At 37.7% G+C, this 20,875-nt stretch overlaps 1 protein-coding gene across 1 annotated transcript in view; it reads left to right on the forward strand.

Annotated features, from left to right (window-relative positions):
• Mlh1 (mutL homolog 1) overlaps window positions 1-20,875 on the forward strand; it is a 43,914-nt gene that overhangs the window by 1,910 nt on the left and 21,129 nt on the right. The window contains exons 2-11 of the mRNA XM_076843424.2: window positions 659-749; window positions 3,123-3,221; window positions 6,813-6,886; window positions 8,649-8,721; window positions 9,923-10,014; window positions 11,915-11,957; window positions 12,098-12,186; window positions 14,062-14,174; window positions 16,572-16,665; window positions 18,790-18,943. Of these exons, the coding sequence (XP_076699539.1) occupies window positions 659-749; window positions 3,123-3,221; window positions 6,813-6,886; window positions 8,649-8,721; window positions 9,923-10,014; window positions 11,915-11,957; window positions 12,098-12,186; window positions 14,062-14,174; window positions 16,572-16,665; window positions 18,790-18,943 (922 nt within the window). The remainder of the gene's footprint in view (window positions 1-658; window positions 750-3,122; window positions 3,222-6,812; window positions 6,887-8,648; window positions 8,722-9,922; window positions 10,015-11,914; window positions 11,958-12,097; window positions 12,187-14,061; window positions 14,175-16,571; window positions 16,666-18,789; window positions 18,944-20,875) is intronic.

Consider the following 20,875-nt stretch of genomic DNA (forward strand, 5'->3'; position numbering starts at 1 on the left):
CTGGCTTCAAACTTATGACCCCTCTGCCTTAACTTCCAAAGGAGCTGGGATTATGTGCCATCACACCTGACTATATGTTCTTAAAGAGAAAGGATAATGGAGAAAAACATTTAGAATTTTTAAAAATGACATTAGAATCACTTAGAAATCTGAATAAAATTGATAGTAAAATTAGTTGAGAAAAGAGAAAGATGTGTTTGCTGAAAGTTTCCTACTTCTGAATTTGACTTTTTTCCCTAAAAGAATAGAAATAGTTTTAGGGGCTGGGGATGTGGCTCAAGTGGTAGCGCGCCCATACCTGGCATGCGTGCGGCCCGGGTTCGATTCTCAGCACCACGTACAAACAAAGATGTTGTGTCCGCCGATAACTAAAAAATAAATATTAAAAAATTCTCTCTATCTCTCTCACTCTCTCTTTAAAAAAAAATTAAAAAAAAAAAGAAATAGTTTTAAATGACCTATTAGAAATGATGTTGTTCTTCTTTCTATCTTACACAATATTTAAATTCATATGTAGACATGGAGTGTGTAAAACAAATGAAAAACACATCAATCAAGCACTCTTTATTTGGAGTTCATTGTTATTGCTTGACATATATTAAATATATGCAATAGAATAGTTGCAGACTGATAATCTATTTTCTGTTTGATTTGCCAGTTTAGATGCAAAATCCACGAGTATTCAAGTGGTTGTTAAAGAGGGAGGTCTGAAGTTGATTCAGATCCAAGACAATGGCACTGGAATCAGGGTAAGTAAGACCTCAGAAAAGCAGGATGTTTGTGTGCTTCATGTCATATCTCTGCAGGAAAATGCAGAACCTTTCCCCTTACTGGAAACTTTAGGCTTTTGTAATTTGAAATTTTTGACTGAAGAATTCAATACAAACAATAATTATGTGTTGTATTTTGTGTTGTATATTGTTCAGTGGATACAGCAGTGAATAAAATAGACAAAAATCCTTTCTCATACTACAATGGGTATTTCCATTATAGTAATGGGAAACAAGCAGGTATAATAAATAGTATGTCATATGGCATTAACTAAAGCAAGGGAAAGATAATGGGGGAGTGGGTAGGAATGCAACTTAAATAATTCAGGAAGGCTTTAGTATGGATATGATATTTAAGGAGAGATGTGGTAGAGATCAAGGAATAAATCATGAAATTATTCAAAGGATAAATCTTCTGGGCAGAAAGAACAGAAAAGACAAAGATCATGAGAGGAAGAATGCCTGGCATGTTTAAGGACCCACAAGGAAGCAAGTGTGTCTAAAGTAGGTTGAGCAAGGAGATGAGGTCAGAGAGAGAACATGCTGGACCTTGTGGTACATAGTAAAGTCTTTGGCTTTTTTAGTGACTGTGGTATGATACTACTAGAGGTTTTAAGCAAAGTGTTATATGACTTGGTGGTTTTATAAAAAGTTCTTTGTTTGCCATGTGGGAAAATAGACTGCAGAAAGACAGGGCAGGAACAAGGAGGAGGCTCTTGCAACAATTCAGGAGGGTATATTAGCGCCTTGGATCAATTTGGCTATAGAAGAGATATAAGAAGCAATGTGATCCTGAGTTAATTATGAAGGCAAAGCTCTCAGAATTTGTGATTTTGAGTGTGAGAGAAAAATCAGATTGAGTTAGGTTTTGGCCTGTATAAATGGTGAAAAAAATTGCCATTTACTGAATGGGAAAGATTATGGAAGAAACAGGTTTGGAGAAGATGGGAAGTTCATTTTGGTGCACATTAAATTTAAGATTTTTCTTTGTGTGGGGGTCTGGAATGCAGTGTATAGTTTGCAGGTAAAACTTTGGGACTCGTCTGCATTTTGATACTGTTAAAAAGCATAAGACTAGGGGCTGGGGTTGTGGCTCAGCAGTAGCGCGCTCACCTAGCACGTGCAATGTGCTGGGTTTGATCCTCAGCACCACATAAAAATAAATAAATAAATAAACAAAGGTATTGTGTTCAACTACAACTAAAAAGATATTTAAAAAAAAAAAAAAAAAGCGTAAGACTTACCTAAAAAGGTGCTCAGCGTTAGTGAGAAGGAAGTGCAAATACAAGCCACAGTGAGATACCATATCACACCCATTAGGATGACTGTTGTCAAAATAATAATAAAATTATTGGCAAGAAGATAGAGAAATTGGACTCTTTGTGGATTGCTGATGGAAATGTAAAATAGTGTAGCTACTATGAAAAATAGTATGGTGATTCCTCAAAAAATTAAGTTGAATTGCCATATGTTTCAACAATTCCACTTCTATTACACACAGAAAGTGAAAGCAAGAACTTGAACAAATATTTGTATGATCATGTTCATTGCAGCACTATTCACGATGGTTAACTGGTAAAAATTCAAGTGTCTATCAACAGACGAATGGATAAACAAGATGTGATACATATATACACAATGGGATGATATTTAGCCTTAAATAAGAATAAAATTTCGACAAATGCTACAGTATGGATGAACCTTAAAGACACTATGTTAAGTGAAATAAATCAGTCACAAAAGAACAAATATGTGATTCCTATTATATGAGGTTTCTAGAATAGTCAAATGCATTAAACTCAAAGTAGAATGGTGGTTTCCAGGGATTGGGGTAAGATGAAGAATGGAGAGTTATTGATGATTGAGTACAGAGATTCAATTTGGGGAAGATGAAAAAGTTCTGGAGAGGTTGCTTAACACTGTGAATGCATTTATCACCACTGAACTGGATAATTAAAAATGGTTAAGATGAAAGTTTTATGTTAACATGTATTTTATTACAATTTTAAAAGTTGTAGATATTTAAAAGTTTTTCTAATTAAAAAAGTAGGCTATGAGACCGAATGAGATCATCAAGATAGTGAGTATAGATAAGGATGAGGTCCACAAATGAAATCCTGTGTTACTCCAGGGGTAGGAGGGGGAAAGAGCAAATGACACTGAAAAGGAACAGCCTAGTAAGAAAGTAGGAATGCCAAGACAATGTGGTATTCTGGATACAAAGTGAGGAAGTCACCACTAATTTAAAAACACTTCTAAGAGAAATTTATTTCTAAATTGATAAAATGGAAATTCAGGAAGATTTAGAAAAATGGATAACATAATTATTTGCTTTTTAAAAAAATTTTCTAGAAGGAAGATCTGGATATTGTGTGTGAGAGGTTCACTACAAGTAAACTGCAGACCTTTGAGGACTTAACCAGTATTTCTACCTATGGCTTTCGGGGTGAGGTAAGTTAAGGTTTAAAGAAATGTGTAAAATATCCTCACATGATGACATTGGTGTCATTTCAGCATATATTTCTCAATATGAGAGGTAATAAGATTTGGTGGTTTTTATTTGTTAAATGTATGCAAATTTGAACCAATTTAATTAAATTTAGTTTCCAGGACTGAAAAGTATTCATAAATATTTAATATTACTATAAACTCCCCAGATATTATGTGTCACTTGATAGAAATACCCAAAACCACTTATAAAGTTTTCTTGTCAAAAACTGAAATGTGGAGCTGGGTGTGGCAGTGCATGCCTGGAATCACAGCTACTAGAGAGGCTGAGACAAGAGGGTTACAAATACAAGTATAGCTTGGGCAATGTAGTGAGACCCTGTCTCAAAATACAAAAATTAAAGAAGATTGGGGGTGTAGCTGAGTGGTAATGCATTTGCCTAACATGTCAGGTCCTGGGTCCACTCTCCAGGACCACCAAAAAAAGAAAGAAACAAAAAAGTGAATCTGGGGGCTGGAGTTGTGGCTCAGTGGTAGAGCACTTGCCTAGCACTTGTGAGGCACTGGGTTCGATCCTCACACCATATAAAAATAAAAAAATAAAATAAAGGTATTCTATCCAACTACAACTAATATATATATTATGTATATAATGTATATATTTCATTCATATATATATGAATGAAAGTGAACCTGCTCAATATTTGAATCTAAGTAGCAATATAGGAAAAACATAGAAGTCAAGCAATAGTAAAGAAGGATAACAATCACCTCTAGATTAAGAGAGATTTAGAAGGCCTTATGAATCAACTTCATTTACTAGAGCTTATTGAATCCTAATGTGAGCAAAGTGTGAAAAAAAATGAGACATATTTGAGATGTATTTGAACTACTTGATAGCATTAAGGAGAAATTATTAAGTCTCTTATTATAAAATATCGTGAGGTTCATTTGAGCTTGTGTTTTTTAAGACACACTCTAAATTATATGTGGGTAAAATTATAGGAATGTATGATATGGAAAATAGACAAAAATATTTTTAAGACTGAATGGGGTCTCTATTTTTTAACTTAATTCCTATGGATACCTTGTCATCCAATAAGTATAGGCCTACATAATTTTTAAGGGTACACATTATTTTATTATTTATGCATACTATAAGTTGTTTGAGTGACTTCCTGTTAAGACGCTGCTGTTTTTTCCAATGTAAAGCTTTGATGAAATACTGCATTTTGTTTAGTTATTTTCTTAGAATAAATTTATAGAAGTAACATTCCTGGGTAAAAGTAGACATACTTTTAAGACAATTGGTAGTGTTTTATTATTGCTGACTGCCCAAAATTACCACAAACTTAGTGGCATAAAACAACACAAATTTATTATCCTGTACTTCTGGAGGTCAGAAGACTTGGAGCTTACTTGGTCATTTTCTTTCTGGAGGCTACAGAGAACCAGAGAAACTGTCATGAGTAGTTATTTTGGGAAAACAAGAGTAGAGGTAGAGAAGAGGAAAAGAGCCTATTACTTTTCATTTCAGGGCTTTCTGTAGCTTCTGAACTTTTTATCATCATGGGCATGTATTACTTTTACTTAATTTTTAAAAATTAAAAAGTGTCTCTGATCTAATCTGTGTAATGTTGTTCTATTTACTTCAAACCAGAGTGTTCTCAAGCATCCTTGTGTTCATAGTAATAGTGACCCGAGGCTGCCTCAGGTCAAGCTCCAGAAACACAGTTTCATTCTGGCTTTGAAATTCCCTGGGTCAATTTCCAAGCCCATGGTCTCTGGAGCGTTGCCCTGGCTGTGGAACATCTTTAGGGCTATTATCTCACTGCAGTTAAACAGGGAAGATTTATTGAGGGTTTGTGCCAGCCATGGTTCTCAGCAGATGTATGTATTAACTCTTAATTCTGACAGTAGCCCCACAGAGTAGGTTTTTCAGAAGCCCTGTTTTATACAGGGAGAAGTATACAGAGTGATGAAGAATGTAGTCAGGGCACACAGCTAGAAAGTGACAGAGTGGGAAACTGAACCAGGCCCTTGACTCCACAATCTGTGCTCCTGTCTGTCTGTTTCCCTGTCAGCAACAATGCCTCTTTGAAGCAGCAAGACCATCTGCTGGACCATGTGTAGTGTCACTCTCTCTTCCAGATGTTGTGTAGTACTGTACTACTGTACATATGTAATGTTCTTCCTTATATAGGTCTCCAAATAATTTGCTTTTTTTAATGATGAAAATTACATAAACCAAGGATTCTTGACAAAGTAATCTCTGAGCCCGATCCATGTTGCTTTTTTTGTTTTTGCCCAGGCTAGTCACAAACTCCTGATTGCAGGTGATCTTCCTGCCTCAGCCTGCCAAGTAGAGCTATGTTCCTTTTATTGAACTGAACCTCCTTCAAGTGTATAGAAGCTTTTATGAAGACCCCATTATAACACAGTTTCTAGGTGGCATCTTTATATACTATGTTGTCCTTGTGAAGAGATTCAGATCTCAAAGGACCAGGAAACCAGTCTGAGTTATAAGGGGAAAGAAATGGTCATGGGTTTCTAAAATATATTTTGATTTAATTGTATCATTTAAATTTTATATATGTAAACATGTAATTGCTTATTAAAATAATAGCTTTGCTGGGCACAGTGGCGTGGCACACCTATAATCCTAGCAGCTCAGGAGGCTGAGGCAGGAAGATTGTGAATTCAGAGCTGGCCTTGGCAAAAGTGAGGTAATAAACAACTCATTGAGACCCTGCCTCTAAATAAAATACAAAATAGGGCTGGGGATGTGGCTTAGTGGTCAAATGCCTGTGAGTTCAAACCCTGGTATCTCTCTCCCAAGTTTTGAGTAACAATTTATAGCATCATCTATTTGGAGTGATTTCATTATCCATTTCTGAAGGCAAGTTTTAAAATTTATTGAAGGGGTTACAGGTATGACTTAGTGGTAGCATGCATGAGGCCTTGGGTCTTCAAAAGACAATGTGTTAAGGTCTTGTCCCCAGCTTGGCATTATTGAAAACTTTAAGAGGTGGGCCTAGTAGGAGGTCTTCAGATCATTGGGGGTGTGCCCTTTAAAGAGGTAATGGGCCCCTTCCTCTCCTTCATTTCTTTTGGCATTCCACAGCCATGAGGTGAGTGACTTTGCTTCCCCTATCCCCACCCATGCTCTTCACCATTATTGTGCCTTGCTATAGACTCAAAAGCACAGAGGCTAACTCACCATGGACTAAGTCTCTGACTGAGCCACACAGTAAGACTTTTCTCTTTATAATTTGTTTATTTCACATATTTGTTCTGTAGTGATAGAAAGCTAACTAATACAATGGCTATAGTTCTACCACCTGAATATAATTGTTGTTAGCACATTAATGCTTTGATGGGTTTTCTTTTGGATTTTTTAAGAAATATATTTTCATGTTCTAATGATTATGTTACTGATTCAATTTTATATCCTCTCTTTAAATATGTCATCAAAGTGCTGGTTGTTATCACAGGTGAATACAGAATGAAAGAGGCAATTTAGATAAGCTTTCCCTTTTGATGAGGTGGGAGATTGAGCAGTGTGTTATTATTCTATTTCCTTTTCTTTCCTAGGCATTGGCCAGCATAAGCCATGTGGCTCATGTTACTATTACAACCAAAACAGCTGATGGAAAGTGTGCATACAGGTATTGTGCTGACTTATTTTACTCCTGTATGTTCATCTTGTACTTTTTGCCTGGATCTCAGAGTAATCATAACTAAATACCAAGCGTGATCTTTTTTTTGGCTGAGATATTGGGTAAGTTTTCTTTCCTCTCTATTGATAAATTGATAATCCACAGGGATGATTACTAGATGATATTCTTACTTCTTGGATTCTTAAAATATAAAATGTAACATATTAATTGTCCAGCAAGGTGTATATCTTACCCATAAATATTCTGAGTAAATGGTGGTTGCTGATGTTAATTCTGCTTCTTTATCCTTTAGTAGGATATCATTTGGGGCTGATTACAGGGCTGTGACTGGGATGTTGAAGGCTCATAGTACCTATGCTGGCTCCTGAGCCACCAGCTCATGCTATCCTTATGTTCCTGGACTGTCTTGCCTTCTCATGAGTGGCTGCTTGCTGGCTGTTCTGCTGACACAACTTCCAGAGGCTGATGAATGGCCTTGGAACAGAACAAAATGGAATTCAGGGAATCAAAATTGCACTTTGTTTTTATAAGCCCTAGCTATTTACTAGATGAAGACAGGAGTACCCAATTCATGCCAAATTTTTTTTTTTGAAAATTAGACATACAGATTATTTGTCAATCAAAATAAAAAATTTCAAGTTCTAATGATTATGTTATTGTTTTAATTTTATATCCTCTCTTTAAATATGTCATCAAAGTGCTGGTTGTTATCACAGGTTAATACAGAATGAGAGAGGCAATTTAGATAACCTTTCCCTTTTGATGAAGTAGGAGATTGAGCAGTGTATTTTTATTTCATTCTATATCCTTTTCTTAGTCTTCTTCAGCAAACAAATGTACAAAGTAATGAGCACTTCAGAGTATACAGCGTGTAAGCTAGGGGAGTTGACTAGGTGTGAATTATAATTGCCCCAGCATCTGGGTGGACTGGTATGATTTGAATCATATAAAAAACTTGAAAATCGTTGCGAATTAATGTGTCCCAAATTAATTCTTGACTTCTGGGATCATGTTTTCCTTTTGTGACCGAATGAAATCTGGAGTCATCATCTTGGCAACCAGTACCTTCCCAGTGTGTCTTTAGTTTGCCCTTCCAGCCTCTTCTCGAGACACATTCCCAGCTGCCATGTATTCAGAAGCCTCTATGCTTTTTGTTTGTTTTTCCCTTCTTAGATGGTCTTTCTTGGTTTCTCCACCTGAAACCTTCCTTCCTGAAGCCCAGATGAACTGTCCTCTCCTCTTTGATGCCTTTACCAGCCCTCAATCCCACCCAGGCCATATGGCTCCTTCTCTAGATCACTTAGCACATTCTTCTGTCCTTTAGGTAAAACTGTCCCCTCTCTAGGGCAAGTGTTTTCTAAGATCTTTCTTTATCATCAGTGCTTCCATAGGCTTGGTACATGGTTGCTCCTCAATCATTGATTGCAGAATTGTTTCATACATTTAATATTGTCTTAGGCAATGGCAAAACTATAGTAGCTCAGAATTTAGCAGCTAAAAAAAATCAAAATAAGTATCTCATTTTCTTTTTTTATTTATTTTTTTATTAGCTATACATGACATTACAATGATCTTGGCAATTCATACATTTGAATCATTAGGGTATCTCATTTTTCTGATTGTACAGATTGCAGAATCACACTGGTTATAGAGTCACCTATATACATACTGCAATCATAATGTCTATTCTATTCTGCTGAGTATCTCATTTTCTATTAGATATTAATAATCTTGCATATTTTCTGATTAGAGCAACTTACTCTGATGGAAAACTGAAAGCTCCTCCTAAACCATGTGCTGGCAATCAAGGGACTCAGATCATGGTAAGAATGTAAATTGTTGAAAAAGAGCTTTGTATAAATATTGAAAAATAAATGTCTTGGAGTTTTTAGGCTAATAATAAAATTAATTTTTGCTAGTTAATAGAAGACCAAAGATATCACCCTGTAAGCAAGAAAAATGATTCTTGGGTTTTGTGGCATGGCAGCCTGCCCACCCTTTTATCTTTTGTAAGGAGTTGGGATGGCAAAAATCAGTGGCAGGGTAGTTAGAATTGAAAAAACATTAAGGTTGGCTCCAGACAACATGATTTGGAATCCCAGCCTGATCAGTCAATGGTTGTGTCTAGAGGCAAGTCACTTAACAAGTTTTCTCATCTATTAAATGGAACAAAGAATATGTGCACAGCTGCCTCAGAGTGTATTTGGTAGATCATACGACTATATCATTAGTCAGGAGGAAGTCCATCATGCTGCCTTATTTCTAGAATGCCTTGGTTAGTCTCTTTCCATTTTCTGACCCCACAAAACATCTGCTGTCATGTTATACACTCTTTCCCGCACCACAAATCCCAACTAGAGCACATCTCCTTGAAGGTCATTCTAACATTTTAACTCCTGGGCATGATGAAGCAGGCAGTAGGCATAAATGAATGTGGTATACTTCTTAGTGCATGTTAACAAGGAGCCTTGACAGGGTGACTACAGCATGATTTCCAGAAAGTCCAAATGATCTCAGAAATTTTGTGATTATCCTTAGTTTGAAAAATATCTTTAAATGCCATGTGATATTGTCATTTTTTATAAATTTACATGTATGACCCCCTAAATTATGATTTCTCCTAAGACTACACTTTAAAATTTGTATTCATATTTTGAGTAGAAAGCAAAGAGCCTAGAGCCAGGGATGTAGCTCAGTGATAGAGCGCTTGTCTAGCATGCACAAGGCTCTGGTTGATCCCCAGCACCACAAATTAAAAAAAAAAAAAAAAAAAGCAAAGCAAAAAGGCTAACATACAGATAGCTCTCATAGTTGAGAAATCAGTGAATGAATGTGAGAGGCAGAAAAAAATATTCTTCAATTCCTTTGTCAGTGTTGCCTACTTCCCCAATCAATTCTTTTAAGTATATTGTTAGTAAATATCTTTGGATTCACTACTTTAAAACTCAGGTTTAAGTGAACAATGTGAGCCTTTCTTTCCATGTTCTTCTATAAATTTACAAGAAAAATCAATCTTCTGTTCAGGTGGAGGATCTTTTTTACAACATAACCACAAGGAGAAAAGCTTTAAAAAATCCAAGTGAAGAGTATGGAAAAATTTTGGAAGTTGTTGGCAGGTACAGTCGAAAATGTGGGAGAAAGTCTCTGAGATATTTCATCAAAGGAATGTTTTGGTGCTTGCAAATTGAAAACCATTGCTGAGCTAAATAGTAAACAGCAATACTAGCGTACATATTGTTCTGAACAAAGCTTAGTCACCAATTCTGAGCTTTTTCTCATCTCCTCAGCAAAGAACAATTGGTCTTTATTATATCAGTGAGGCTGCTTTGGTGGCAACCAAAACAAACTGACCTTAGCTACCTTGAGTTGAACATAAATGTATTGGAAGACTAGAAGCGGAAAAAGGTGTGGTCAGCTGCTTCCTGGAGATGACAAAAAGCAGGGTGCCTTCAGGATTTTAGCATTATAATTCTGTTTCAGTTGTATTTATTCTTTTCCTGACCCTGCTTGAGTATCTTGTTTCCTGGAGGTATATCTGAAATTGGCATAACTTGGGTCATATGAGCTGCACCCATGACTATGGAATGAACACTTCTTGATTGGTAGTCTTACTGAGAATGCATCAGGTGGAATGGGAACAGGATAGAGGTGATTTCCCAAGGGAAGCTTAGAGACTGTTACCAGAAGTAGAAGAGGGAATTCAGGGTAGGTGAAAGCAACATTATGATCTTGACTGACTTAATCTGCTGCTATAGATAGCTCCAGCATGGGCTTTCCAAACCCACATGTTCTTGCATTGTAATAGGTATATTAATTATTTTTCAGTATTTCTAAAGAAACCTAAAGTGAATTAGACTTTTGCTCATAATAAACTGGTACAGATTTATACATTAAGTTTCTTGGATGTGAGGGCGATCTGGCTGCAACGTCTATCACCCAGTTGATCATCAGAGATGATTTGGCTGATCTGGCTGGCTATGCAGGTGTCCCCTTTCTCCCTCTCCACTCTATGTGCAAACCTCCCAAAGCTGCATGCTTAGTGGAAGAGGATAACCTTCCCCAGTAGAGGAGGATGTTCTTAGATCAAGGGTATATGAGTAGCTGTACTCCCTGCTAGAACCTCCAAACAAGCTATTTTTTTTTTGTTCCCCCTTTAAATTTATAAATCAGTGTCAGAATATTCATTATCTCCTGAAAATAAAGGAAGTTGGGAGTTTGGGTTCTAGGTGTGATAAAGTGATTTTTTTTTTTTTAACTTAAATGCATTGTGCTAGATTCAGTATTTCAGTTTATGGGGAGTATAGAGAGAGGGGTAGGCCAACCAAGCAAAGGCTGGGAGATACTGGAACAGGATCTAGGGGCAGGGGAGAAGCCCGGAAGGAGGGTCTATTGAGGGATCTGAGAGAGAATAAAAGTGTGCAGGGTTTAAAGTTAGCTTTTCAAGATATTCTGGAGGCCCCCAGGCCCTTCTGGACACTATGAAAATAAAACTGCAAGTAAAGAAGAGACTGTGTTGAAAGATCCTTGAGTCCAGTCAGCAACTTATAAAAACAGAAAGGAACCCTGTATTTTGTTTGATTTAGTCCCATTTTAGCATTGAGATCTCTCTAAAGTCTGCTGGTTTATTTTTCTGAGGGTAAAATAGGGTGTATTGAGATATTTTTGTTTGTGTGTGTTTGCTTCTCTCCTTTAGCTCTACTGATTTAGCTGGTTTACTTAACTAGAGAGGCTCTAACATCTATTTTGTATTCTGCCTTTTTTTTTTTTTTTTTTTTTGGTACCGGGGGTTGAACTCAGGGGCACTCAACCACTGAAACACAACCTCAGCCCTTTTTTGTATTTTATTTAAAGACAGGGTCTCATTGAGTTACTTAGTACCTCACTTTTGCTGAGGCTGGCTTTGAACTCTCGATCTTCTTGCCTCAGCCTCCCGCTGGGATTACAAGTGTGAGCCACTGTGCCTGGCTTTGTATTCTGCTATTTTTTGCTTATCATTTATTTTGTTTTTATTTCTAGGTATGCAATACACAATTCAGGCATTAGCTTCTCAGTTAAAAAAGTAAGTTCTTGAATTATGAGGGATGGTTTTGTATTATAACAAAAGGGAATTTTCAATAGTTTGCCTGTGGAGATAAGGTTATGATGTTTTGGTTACAGCTATGAGACAGTAAGTCATTGTGTCTTCTATTTGTTTATTAGCAAGGTGAGACAATAGCTGACGTCAGAACACTACCCAGTGCCACAACTGTGGACAATATTCGCTCCATCTTTGGAAATGCTGTTAGTCGGTACGTTGATAACATATATAAAAAGTCTTTTATATTTCTTATCTTAGTTTTCCATCCAATCACATTATTTTGTAATCTCAAGATAGCACCTTACTTAAGAGTTTGCTTTAGTCAAATATACAGGCTTGTCTTTATGCTTCAAGTTTGCTAGTAGAATTATTATTTCATGTAATTGACATTTCCAGGGTATGCGTGGCCTCTTAGATGCTATGACTGAAATCAGTGTGTTCTCTCCTGGTGTTTGTGTTTAGGATATTCATAGCATAGTAGAATTCTGTCGTTCTTTACTGCTTCCTCTTTTCCTTGAACTTACTTTAGAATTCCATTTATTTATTATTCAATATTTATTAATCTCCTCCCATATTCCAGGCTAGAAGTTAAGAGTAAACATGAATAAAATATTTCCTGCCTTTAAAGACTTGTTTTCAAGTGTCACCAAATCTGCATTGTCAGGAAAGCCTAAGAGGGGAGCTTACTTGTGTTGCAGATTCTTCTGGTGCTCACATCTGCTTGTAAAGACCACCATTGCCATTGTAGACTTCTCAGTGAATCTCAGGTATTCAGAAAGTCCAGATTGGCCATGTTACAATCTGAGGGGAAGAATACTGAAACCCTTCCATATGGCCACACATGCAGGAGGTGCTGTGGATACATAGATGCATGGAGAATCTGACAGCCCCTGGTTCACTTTTCCCAGAAATCTTAAAAGCAGCAGCAGTTGTCCAAGTACCAGATTTCTACTTTGAAAGACGAGTTATTCATTCTTTTTACCCTTTTATTTTTAATTAAGTATAAATGAGTTACTATTTTTAAACTGTGCTCCCAGAACAGAGAGAGCTCTTTTACGTTATAACTTTTTAGATTATTGACTAATTTTTAAAACTCATAATTAGGGAAATTCCTAGAGACTATAAGAGATTAGAAATCCCACAGAGCAGCATTTTCCAAAGCAGGTTTCCCGAACACCAGCCTCTTGAGACATTTTGGGAAGAAATGGTTTATAGGTTCAGTGTGTACAGAAAACACTATGCTGTCCAACCAGCAAATCCTTAGTGAGTGCCAGCTATTCCTCTGGTGCTGGGCTAGAATATATGGTGGGGATACAGTAGTAAACAAAACAGAAACAATTCTTGCCCTCTTAGAACTCTCCAGGTGGAAAGACGCATGAGACTACTATGTCATTCATAAGCAGATTGTGTTTGTTGCCTCAATTAAAAATTCAGGACATAATGGGAAAATCTTGGGTCAGATAGTCAGAGAAGGATCTTTGAAGAAGTATTCCTTGAGAGATGTGAAGAATAAATAGGAATTAATTAACTGCCAGTAAGTTAGCCCTCCAGGCAGAAGGTTCAGTCCTAGGGAAGGCCTTTAGGCAGAGATAAGTATGGCATATCCAAGAACCAGTCTTTCACATCAACTTACCCTCCCCAATAAACACAATCTGGGGAACAACACATTGGAGCTCCATTGTGGTGTCAAGTTTTATAGTAAGTTGTTAAGCAGAAATAAGTTCCTGGAATTTTAACTCTGGGATTTAGTTACTAAGATGCATAAAACTTTCAGCAAAACAAGGCTCAGAGCTTGCACCCATCTTTATACCCCAGCAATTAGAGCAGTCCCTGATGTATAGACTTAGTGCTTCACAACACTGACTGTGTGTTGGGTCAGTGATGTGTGTAGGTATGGATGCGTGAATGGACAGATGGACAGTTGGATGGGTAGGTCCAGAGGACCTCAGTGAACCAAGTCTCTGAGGTCCTCATTTGGCTGGGTTATTTATGGGAAGGAGCTGTGTGTTTTCTAATTCTGATTATTTTATAATGTTTGAGTTTTCCAGTGTTTTCAGAGGCCTCAAAATTTATCTTTTCTAACCAGAGAACTGATAGAAGTTGGGTGTGAGGATAAAACCCTAGCTTTCAAAATGAATGGCTACATATCCAATGCAAACTACTCAGTGAAGAAGTGCATTTTCTTACTCTTCATCAACCGTAAGTGAAAAAGAACTATGTGGGGATGTATGTTCACAGAGAATTTTATGGAACCCTGCAAAAATTCCTAACTCAGAGGTTTGATTATATGTGGGGAACCCTGTGCCAAATTTTGTTTAATTAGAAAGCATTTATGCTTTTTATCCTAAATCAGTGCTTGGCCCTCTCATTCGTGCTTATTGCTGTCATGGTCTGGTTCTTGCTTATAAGAGGGTCATAGGAGAAAGCATCACAGGCCCTATACTCCAGCACCTTACCCTCTGGAAGTGAATCCTCTACAGCATGCCCTAGATAAGGGCTGTTGTTTGATATTACACAATAGAACACATTGGGAGTGAGACAAAGACAGAAACAGACACCTTAGCTATTTTTACTGCCATTACAGTAAAAGTTACTATAACTTAAAAGTTAATATAACTTTTACTGTAATGGCAGTAAAAATACCGAGTTTTAATAACATTAAGATTTTTCTTTTTAAAGAATGAAATCTGTGATACAAAGAGCAGTTCTAGAGAGAGAAAATTAAGTGCATTTGATTTTTCCCAAATTCCTTTTCAATTCTTATCTTTCTGCTGACATTGTTTATGTAATTCTTATTAAGTAATACTATTTTATGTTCTGCTTTTGTAAACTTAATTGTACGTTACAAGGTTGTTCTTTTTTTTTTTAATAACTTTATTTTATTTATTTATCTTTATGTTGCACGGAGAATCAAACTCAGGGCCTCACACATGCCAGACAAGCACTGTACCACTGAGCCACAAGCCCAGCCCCTGTTACAAGGTTTTGATAAAGAAAAAACAACACATAATCCAGACAGTCTGACTCAGTTTATCCAAAAATAACATGCATCTTTCCATGCATTCATTTTCTTATGGCTTGTTTACCTTTATTATTTTAAAGTATTTCATGATAACTTTATAATTTTTGTTTTGTTTGCTGTTAGAAATGTTATATTTCCCTCTTCCACTTATAGGAATAATAATAATAATAAATGTCTCAAAGTATGCATGTTTTGCAGAAGTTATTTAAAGCAATATAGAAACAGTGATGGGAGAGTCAATCCTTTTATAGACAGATTGTGTTAAACTCATATATTAGCAAGGTTTTTTCCTATTGCATGAGGAACAATTGAAGCCTGATAGAAAACAAAGCTGGGTGCATGTAAGACTCACAAAATGATTTTCATTGGGTTTTTTTCTAACTATGAAGAAGAACTGCTTTATAACACACTTGTTGGCTCCAGAATAGACAAGCAGAAATCAGTGTAAGTACCATCTGGCTGGCATGTGTCTGTTTCTGCTGGAACTGCTCACCATAGTCTCTGTATTATAGCAAATCCTTTCATGATGCCAGGTTCTCGGTAGCAAAGAAAGGTCAGATTCTTACAGTTATACACTATGCAGGCTCACCTAGGTGGCAGAGACAAAGACAACTTGGCTAGTCTCAAGTTTAGAAATTACAGCAAAAGGGCTTCAGCTGTCCTTTTTGTCAGGTTCCCATTCCAGCTTCAGGCCTGTATGATCAGGGCATGTATTAAAGAGTACAAGCTCATTATTGCAGAGGCTTTGGATATGGCGAGCACACAAATAATAGTCTCCTCATTGGTAAAAATTATGATTTCACTTCTTGTTGGAAATACAAAGATGTGCAACATCCTTGGCTACAGTTGGGACAATAGATCATCAGCAAGTTTTCTAAAATCTGCCTCAGAAGAAAGAGCTGTTTTCTGAAAACAGATCTTTCCTCTGATTTTAGTCTTCTTTCTCCCAGTCCTGTTATATACCCAACTCCAAACCTGCATCATTTTCTGAATTACATTAAACATGCAGTCAGACATTTGTACTGCCTTAAATTCTAGAAAACTTATTTTTATCTTTCATTACTTGGTATGGAAACCCCACTGTTGGAACCCCCTGAGAGAGTTAGCTGCTCTCACACACCATGTAGCACACACCTCTGTAAGATAATGCTGACCATTTTGGGTTGGATTAGTCATTCACTAGCATAGTTTCTCCCAGTACTTGCACATATGATAGGTAGCTAGTATGTTTTTGCCCAATGAAAATCTGAGAGCTAAGTTCATATTTGTTGCTGGGCCCAACAAGGACACAACTAGTTAATCCACATGGGCTGATTGAAGGCAAGGGAGGTGGAGAGACATAATTTATTGCCTCTCATCTCTTCTGCTTTTGGATGAGAAGAGCAAGTCCCATGCCCATATTGTAGTGCTGGGAGGTGATGACAGGTAGAGGGGCCTTTCTCTACAGGAATCCAATATGGCTCTTGCTCTGGAGGTATTCTTCCTGGGAAAATTTCATGGCTTGGTGGGAGTGCACACCTGTGACCTCCCTATAAAGACAGTTTCAAGCATGTTGCTTTCCTTTTCTTTTTTAGATCGTCTGGTAGAATCAACTTCCTTAAGGAAAGCCATAGAAACGGTATATGCAGCATATTTGCCCAAAAACACACACCCATTCCTGTACCTCAGGTATGTAGCACCAAACTCCTCACTCAAGTGTCACAGGAACAGAAATTCTGAGAAAGATGTAGGCTTGCCAATTGCCCAATCAGTGAATCCTATCATGGCTGGCAGAAGGATGCTCTGTCCCTTCTCATAGAGAAAAGGCACAGTTTTTCCTTATGTATTCACTAACTTAGCAAAATCTCACCAAGAGCCACTGCTATGTTGGTGGTAGGAAAGTGTCTTTCCCCTTCAGGAGGATTAGATAGCTTGTAGGCAGAACAGACAGATGTGCTCAAGAAACTCTGAATATTCCTTCTGCTTAGGTCAGTCTGAAAAACTGAAACAGCTACAGTTTTCCTTCCATCAGTGTCTTCTGCTCTATGGAGGTTCTTGTCTTGGCATGTCCATTGTTGATTGTTCACTTAAATAATTTAGCCACTTAAATAGTTATTTAAGTTCATTTAAATAATTTTAATGATTATAAATAATTTAGCACTCACATTTATACAAACCAAATCCTGTGGTAGTGTTTAAAATACAGAATAAATGTGAAGTGCCCTACCCTAGAGAAAATTATAGTATGGAGAATCTTTTTTCATTGTTTCTTGCTCTACTACTAGCTTGTTTATTTCACAGCCTTGGCATTTTTATCACAACATTACAGAAGACTGCTCTCTTAAGAACAGGGCCCTCCCAGCAGCTCAGGAGGTTGAGGCAAGAGGACTGAGTTCAGAATCAGCCTTAGCAAAAGCAAGGCACTAAGCAACTCAGTGAGACCCTGTCTCTAAATAAAATACAAAATAGGGCTGGGGATGTGGCTCAGTGGTTGAATGCCCCTGAGTTCAGTCCCTGATTGCAGGTGCAACCCCCCGCTCACCCCCCCCCCCAAAAAAAGAACAATAGGGCCATATTTGTACAGGGTACGGTTCATTCTGAAACATCTCTGAGCAGAAATTTGTTAGAAAGAAAGTAATTTTCTCTTCGTTCTAGTTTTGATTGAAGTGGGAAGGGGTGGGAATCATGGCCAAAACTAATTTTTAAACTAAATGTAGAATTATTGATTCCCTTTTGTATTCCCTTGCTAGGTGATAAATTGGTCCAGTTATCACCTTCTTCTATCTCCGTACCAGTCCATGTCTAAACAGGAGATAGAAACCACACAACAATTAGAACTTGGGAAGTTTAAAAAAAGAATTATAAACAGGATTAAAGTAAAGGGAGATCAGATAGTAAAAGGTGAAGTGACAGGGAGCAGCCATTCCACCAAGGGCTAAGATAGAGTCCCTTCTGCATACCTTCCCCTAACACTGGGGGTTGAGGTGCTGATCTTGTTGAGGAGAATGAAGTGATTCACTGCATGATGGAAAAGTCAATAAGGCATTCCCCTACCACTCTGAGAGGCTCTAGTGACAGCTGCCTACAGGAAGGGGCCACATGCTGCTTGAGTATGGAGACTACTCACAAATGCACCCTAACCTGGCAGAGAAACCCTTCCTCCTCCTTTGTCCCTCTGGCGCCCTCTACTGACAAAGTTTCACATTGTAAAGCTTCATTATCATAGAACAAGCAATGAAAGATGATGGACTTGGAGCACAGACAGTAAATTGATAGCTGACACAGTCTCTGAACTGATTCTTTTGTTACATTTTACTGATGGAAAGTTCTCTTGCATCTTTTCTAGTTTTGATCCTCACATAATACTGAAAAGTAAGTAGGGGACAGATTCCTGGTTACCTTATTGTTACAAATGAGAAAACATCCAGTGAAATTAAGTGACTTTCTTGAGGTCACATAATAAAAAATTCTACTAATTCTAGAATGATGTTGTTAATAGCTAATGTATTTTAAATATGTTGAGTATGCAAAGTGCTTTACATGAATTTAATTCTGACCACAAACCTGTGACATAAGTAATGCTGTTATGTCTACTTTGCAAATAAAGAAACAAGGGGCAAAGAAATATATTGTAACTTATCTAAAGCTATATAGCTCTTCAGTAGTAAAACCAACATTTGACCACTCACTTGATCTTGAGATTTTAACCACTGCTATTTGGCTTCCCAAGTTATCTAGTCACCATATACACCATGTGTGGATTACGCCCGCCCTCTACAATCTGTGGTAATTGTCCTCTTTTTTTCCTGGCAGTTTGGAAATCAGCCCCCAGAATGTGGATGTCAATGTGCACCCTACAAAGCACGAAGTCCACTTCCTCCACGAAGAGAGCATTCTGGAGCGGGTGCAGCAGCACATTGAGGGCAAGCTCCTGGGCTCCAATTCCTCCAGGATGTACTTTACCCAGGTGAGGGTGTTTCTTTTCCACCTTTGTGCTTTTGTCACCTGGTAGAGTGCCCTGTCAGACATGAGAGCCCAAATTTTTGCCTTGTGCCTTAGAACTTTCTTTGTAAGTATAACTTTGATAGGTTTCTTTTAGCAGCATTTCTTTCTTTAGGTCTAATTGTGAAGCTGTTACACTATCATCCTGGGACCTAGAGTCATAGGACTGAGTTATCTTTTTCATCTGCCTCTGTCTGGGACCTTGGACTTCCTAGGAAAATGAGCTATCTGAAAATGGAATAGGTAGCTCCTTCAGTGCATTCTTTTGCCCTTGAGATGCTCAGGAAGAGACCAATTCTACCCATGCAGGGCTGAATGGAGGGGTTGGGCCCCGGGAGGCAGTAGGTAGAGTGGAAAGAACTTTAATATTATACAGACCTAAGTTACCAGCCATTGCCTAGCCTTGCCTCCTGGTCTCCCTCAGTAGTGATGGAACTGGTCACCCGTATATCTAAGGACAGTTACAAGCAGTAGGTTAACAGTGAACAGAAGATGTCTAGTCTAGGGGCTGGCACTATGTGTCTTGTTAGAATTATACAGGTTCAATTCTAAGTTACTTTCTTTCTTTGGAGCCTCAGTTTTCCTATCTGTAAAATAAGCAATTTGGACAATATATTCTTTAGTGTCCCCTCCCATTTCTGAAATGATGTGATTCTGGGCAGCCCTCCTATTCATAGCAAGGATGTGTTCATTATAAACACAACAGACACTGAAATTAAAATGGAAATATTTTCTCTATTGTATTACACTGTATTCTACAAACAGACTTTTGTGAGAGCAAGTTTCAAAGAAAGCTTTAAAAATTACTCAGTGGATGATTGCTTCCCATAAGAACATTCATTCTGTAGAGTCCTGACCCAGTATGTCTTCAGAAGGAAAGTGTATTTCTACATCAGAGAGCCTTACTCTGATGATGCAGTAACACCGACCTTATAGACTCCTTGCTGTCATGAACATGATGTCCAACCCAGAGTCCTCCCTGGTCTATAGGGTGATCAGAATACCTTCCTCTTCATCAACAGCAGCTGACCTGTAACTGACCTCTTAACTCTTCAGCTGTAGAAATGCCATCTTCCTGCTCCCCTGCTTGTGCCTTGTGCCCCACCACCCAGGGCCAGGAAATCAAAGTCCCTGGTTTGCAGTAAAGCCATTTGGTTTGGGAATCAGGAACCCTGGGCCCTCTTGCAGATTTGTTATAATTATGTCATATTGCATAAAGTATTCCATTTTTTTAGACTTTAAAATTCCTGCCTGCAAAGTGGTTTTGTTAACTTTTGCTTCCCCAAACCCACCTATGAATGCTGCAAAAGCAAATGAAGTAAATACATTATAGTGGCTTTAATTGTCCTACAAGAAAGGTTGTACTTTTTTTCATTTTTTTAATTTGTTCGAATTAGTTATACATGACAGTAGAATGCATTTTGAGACATTATACAAATATGGAGCACAACTTCTCATTTCTCTGGCTCTACATGGTGCAGAGTCCATGTACAAAGTAACATACTCATACACGTATATAGGGTAATAATGTCTCTCGTTCTACCTTCCTTCCCATCCGCACAGCCTCATCCCTCCCCTCACTCCCCTCTGCCCAATGCAAAGTTCCTTCATCCTTCCCTACATATCCCCACACTATGGATCAGCATCCACTTATCAGAGAAAACATTTGGCCTTTGGTTTTTTGGGATTGGCTTGTTTCACTTAGCATGATTTTCTCTAATTCCATCTATTTATCTGCAAGTGCCATAATTTCATTCTTCTTTCAAGCTAAGTAATATTGCATTGTGTATATATGCCACAATTTCTTTATCCATTCATCTGTTGAAGGACATCTAGTTGATTCCACAATTTAGCTATTGTGAATTGAGCTGCTATAAACATTGACGTGGCTGTGTCA

This window comes from Callospermophilus lateralis, chromosome 1 (genome assembly GCF_048772815.1).
Source record: "Callospermophilus lateralis isolate mCalLat2 chromosome 1, mCalLat2.hap1, whole genome shotgun sequence".
NCBI classification, from domain to species: domain Eukaryota; kingdom Metazoa; phylum Chordata; class Mammalia; order Rodentia; family Sciuridae; genus Callospermophilus; species Callospermophilus lateralis.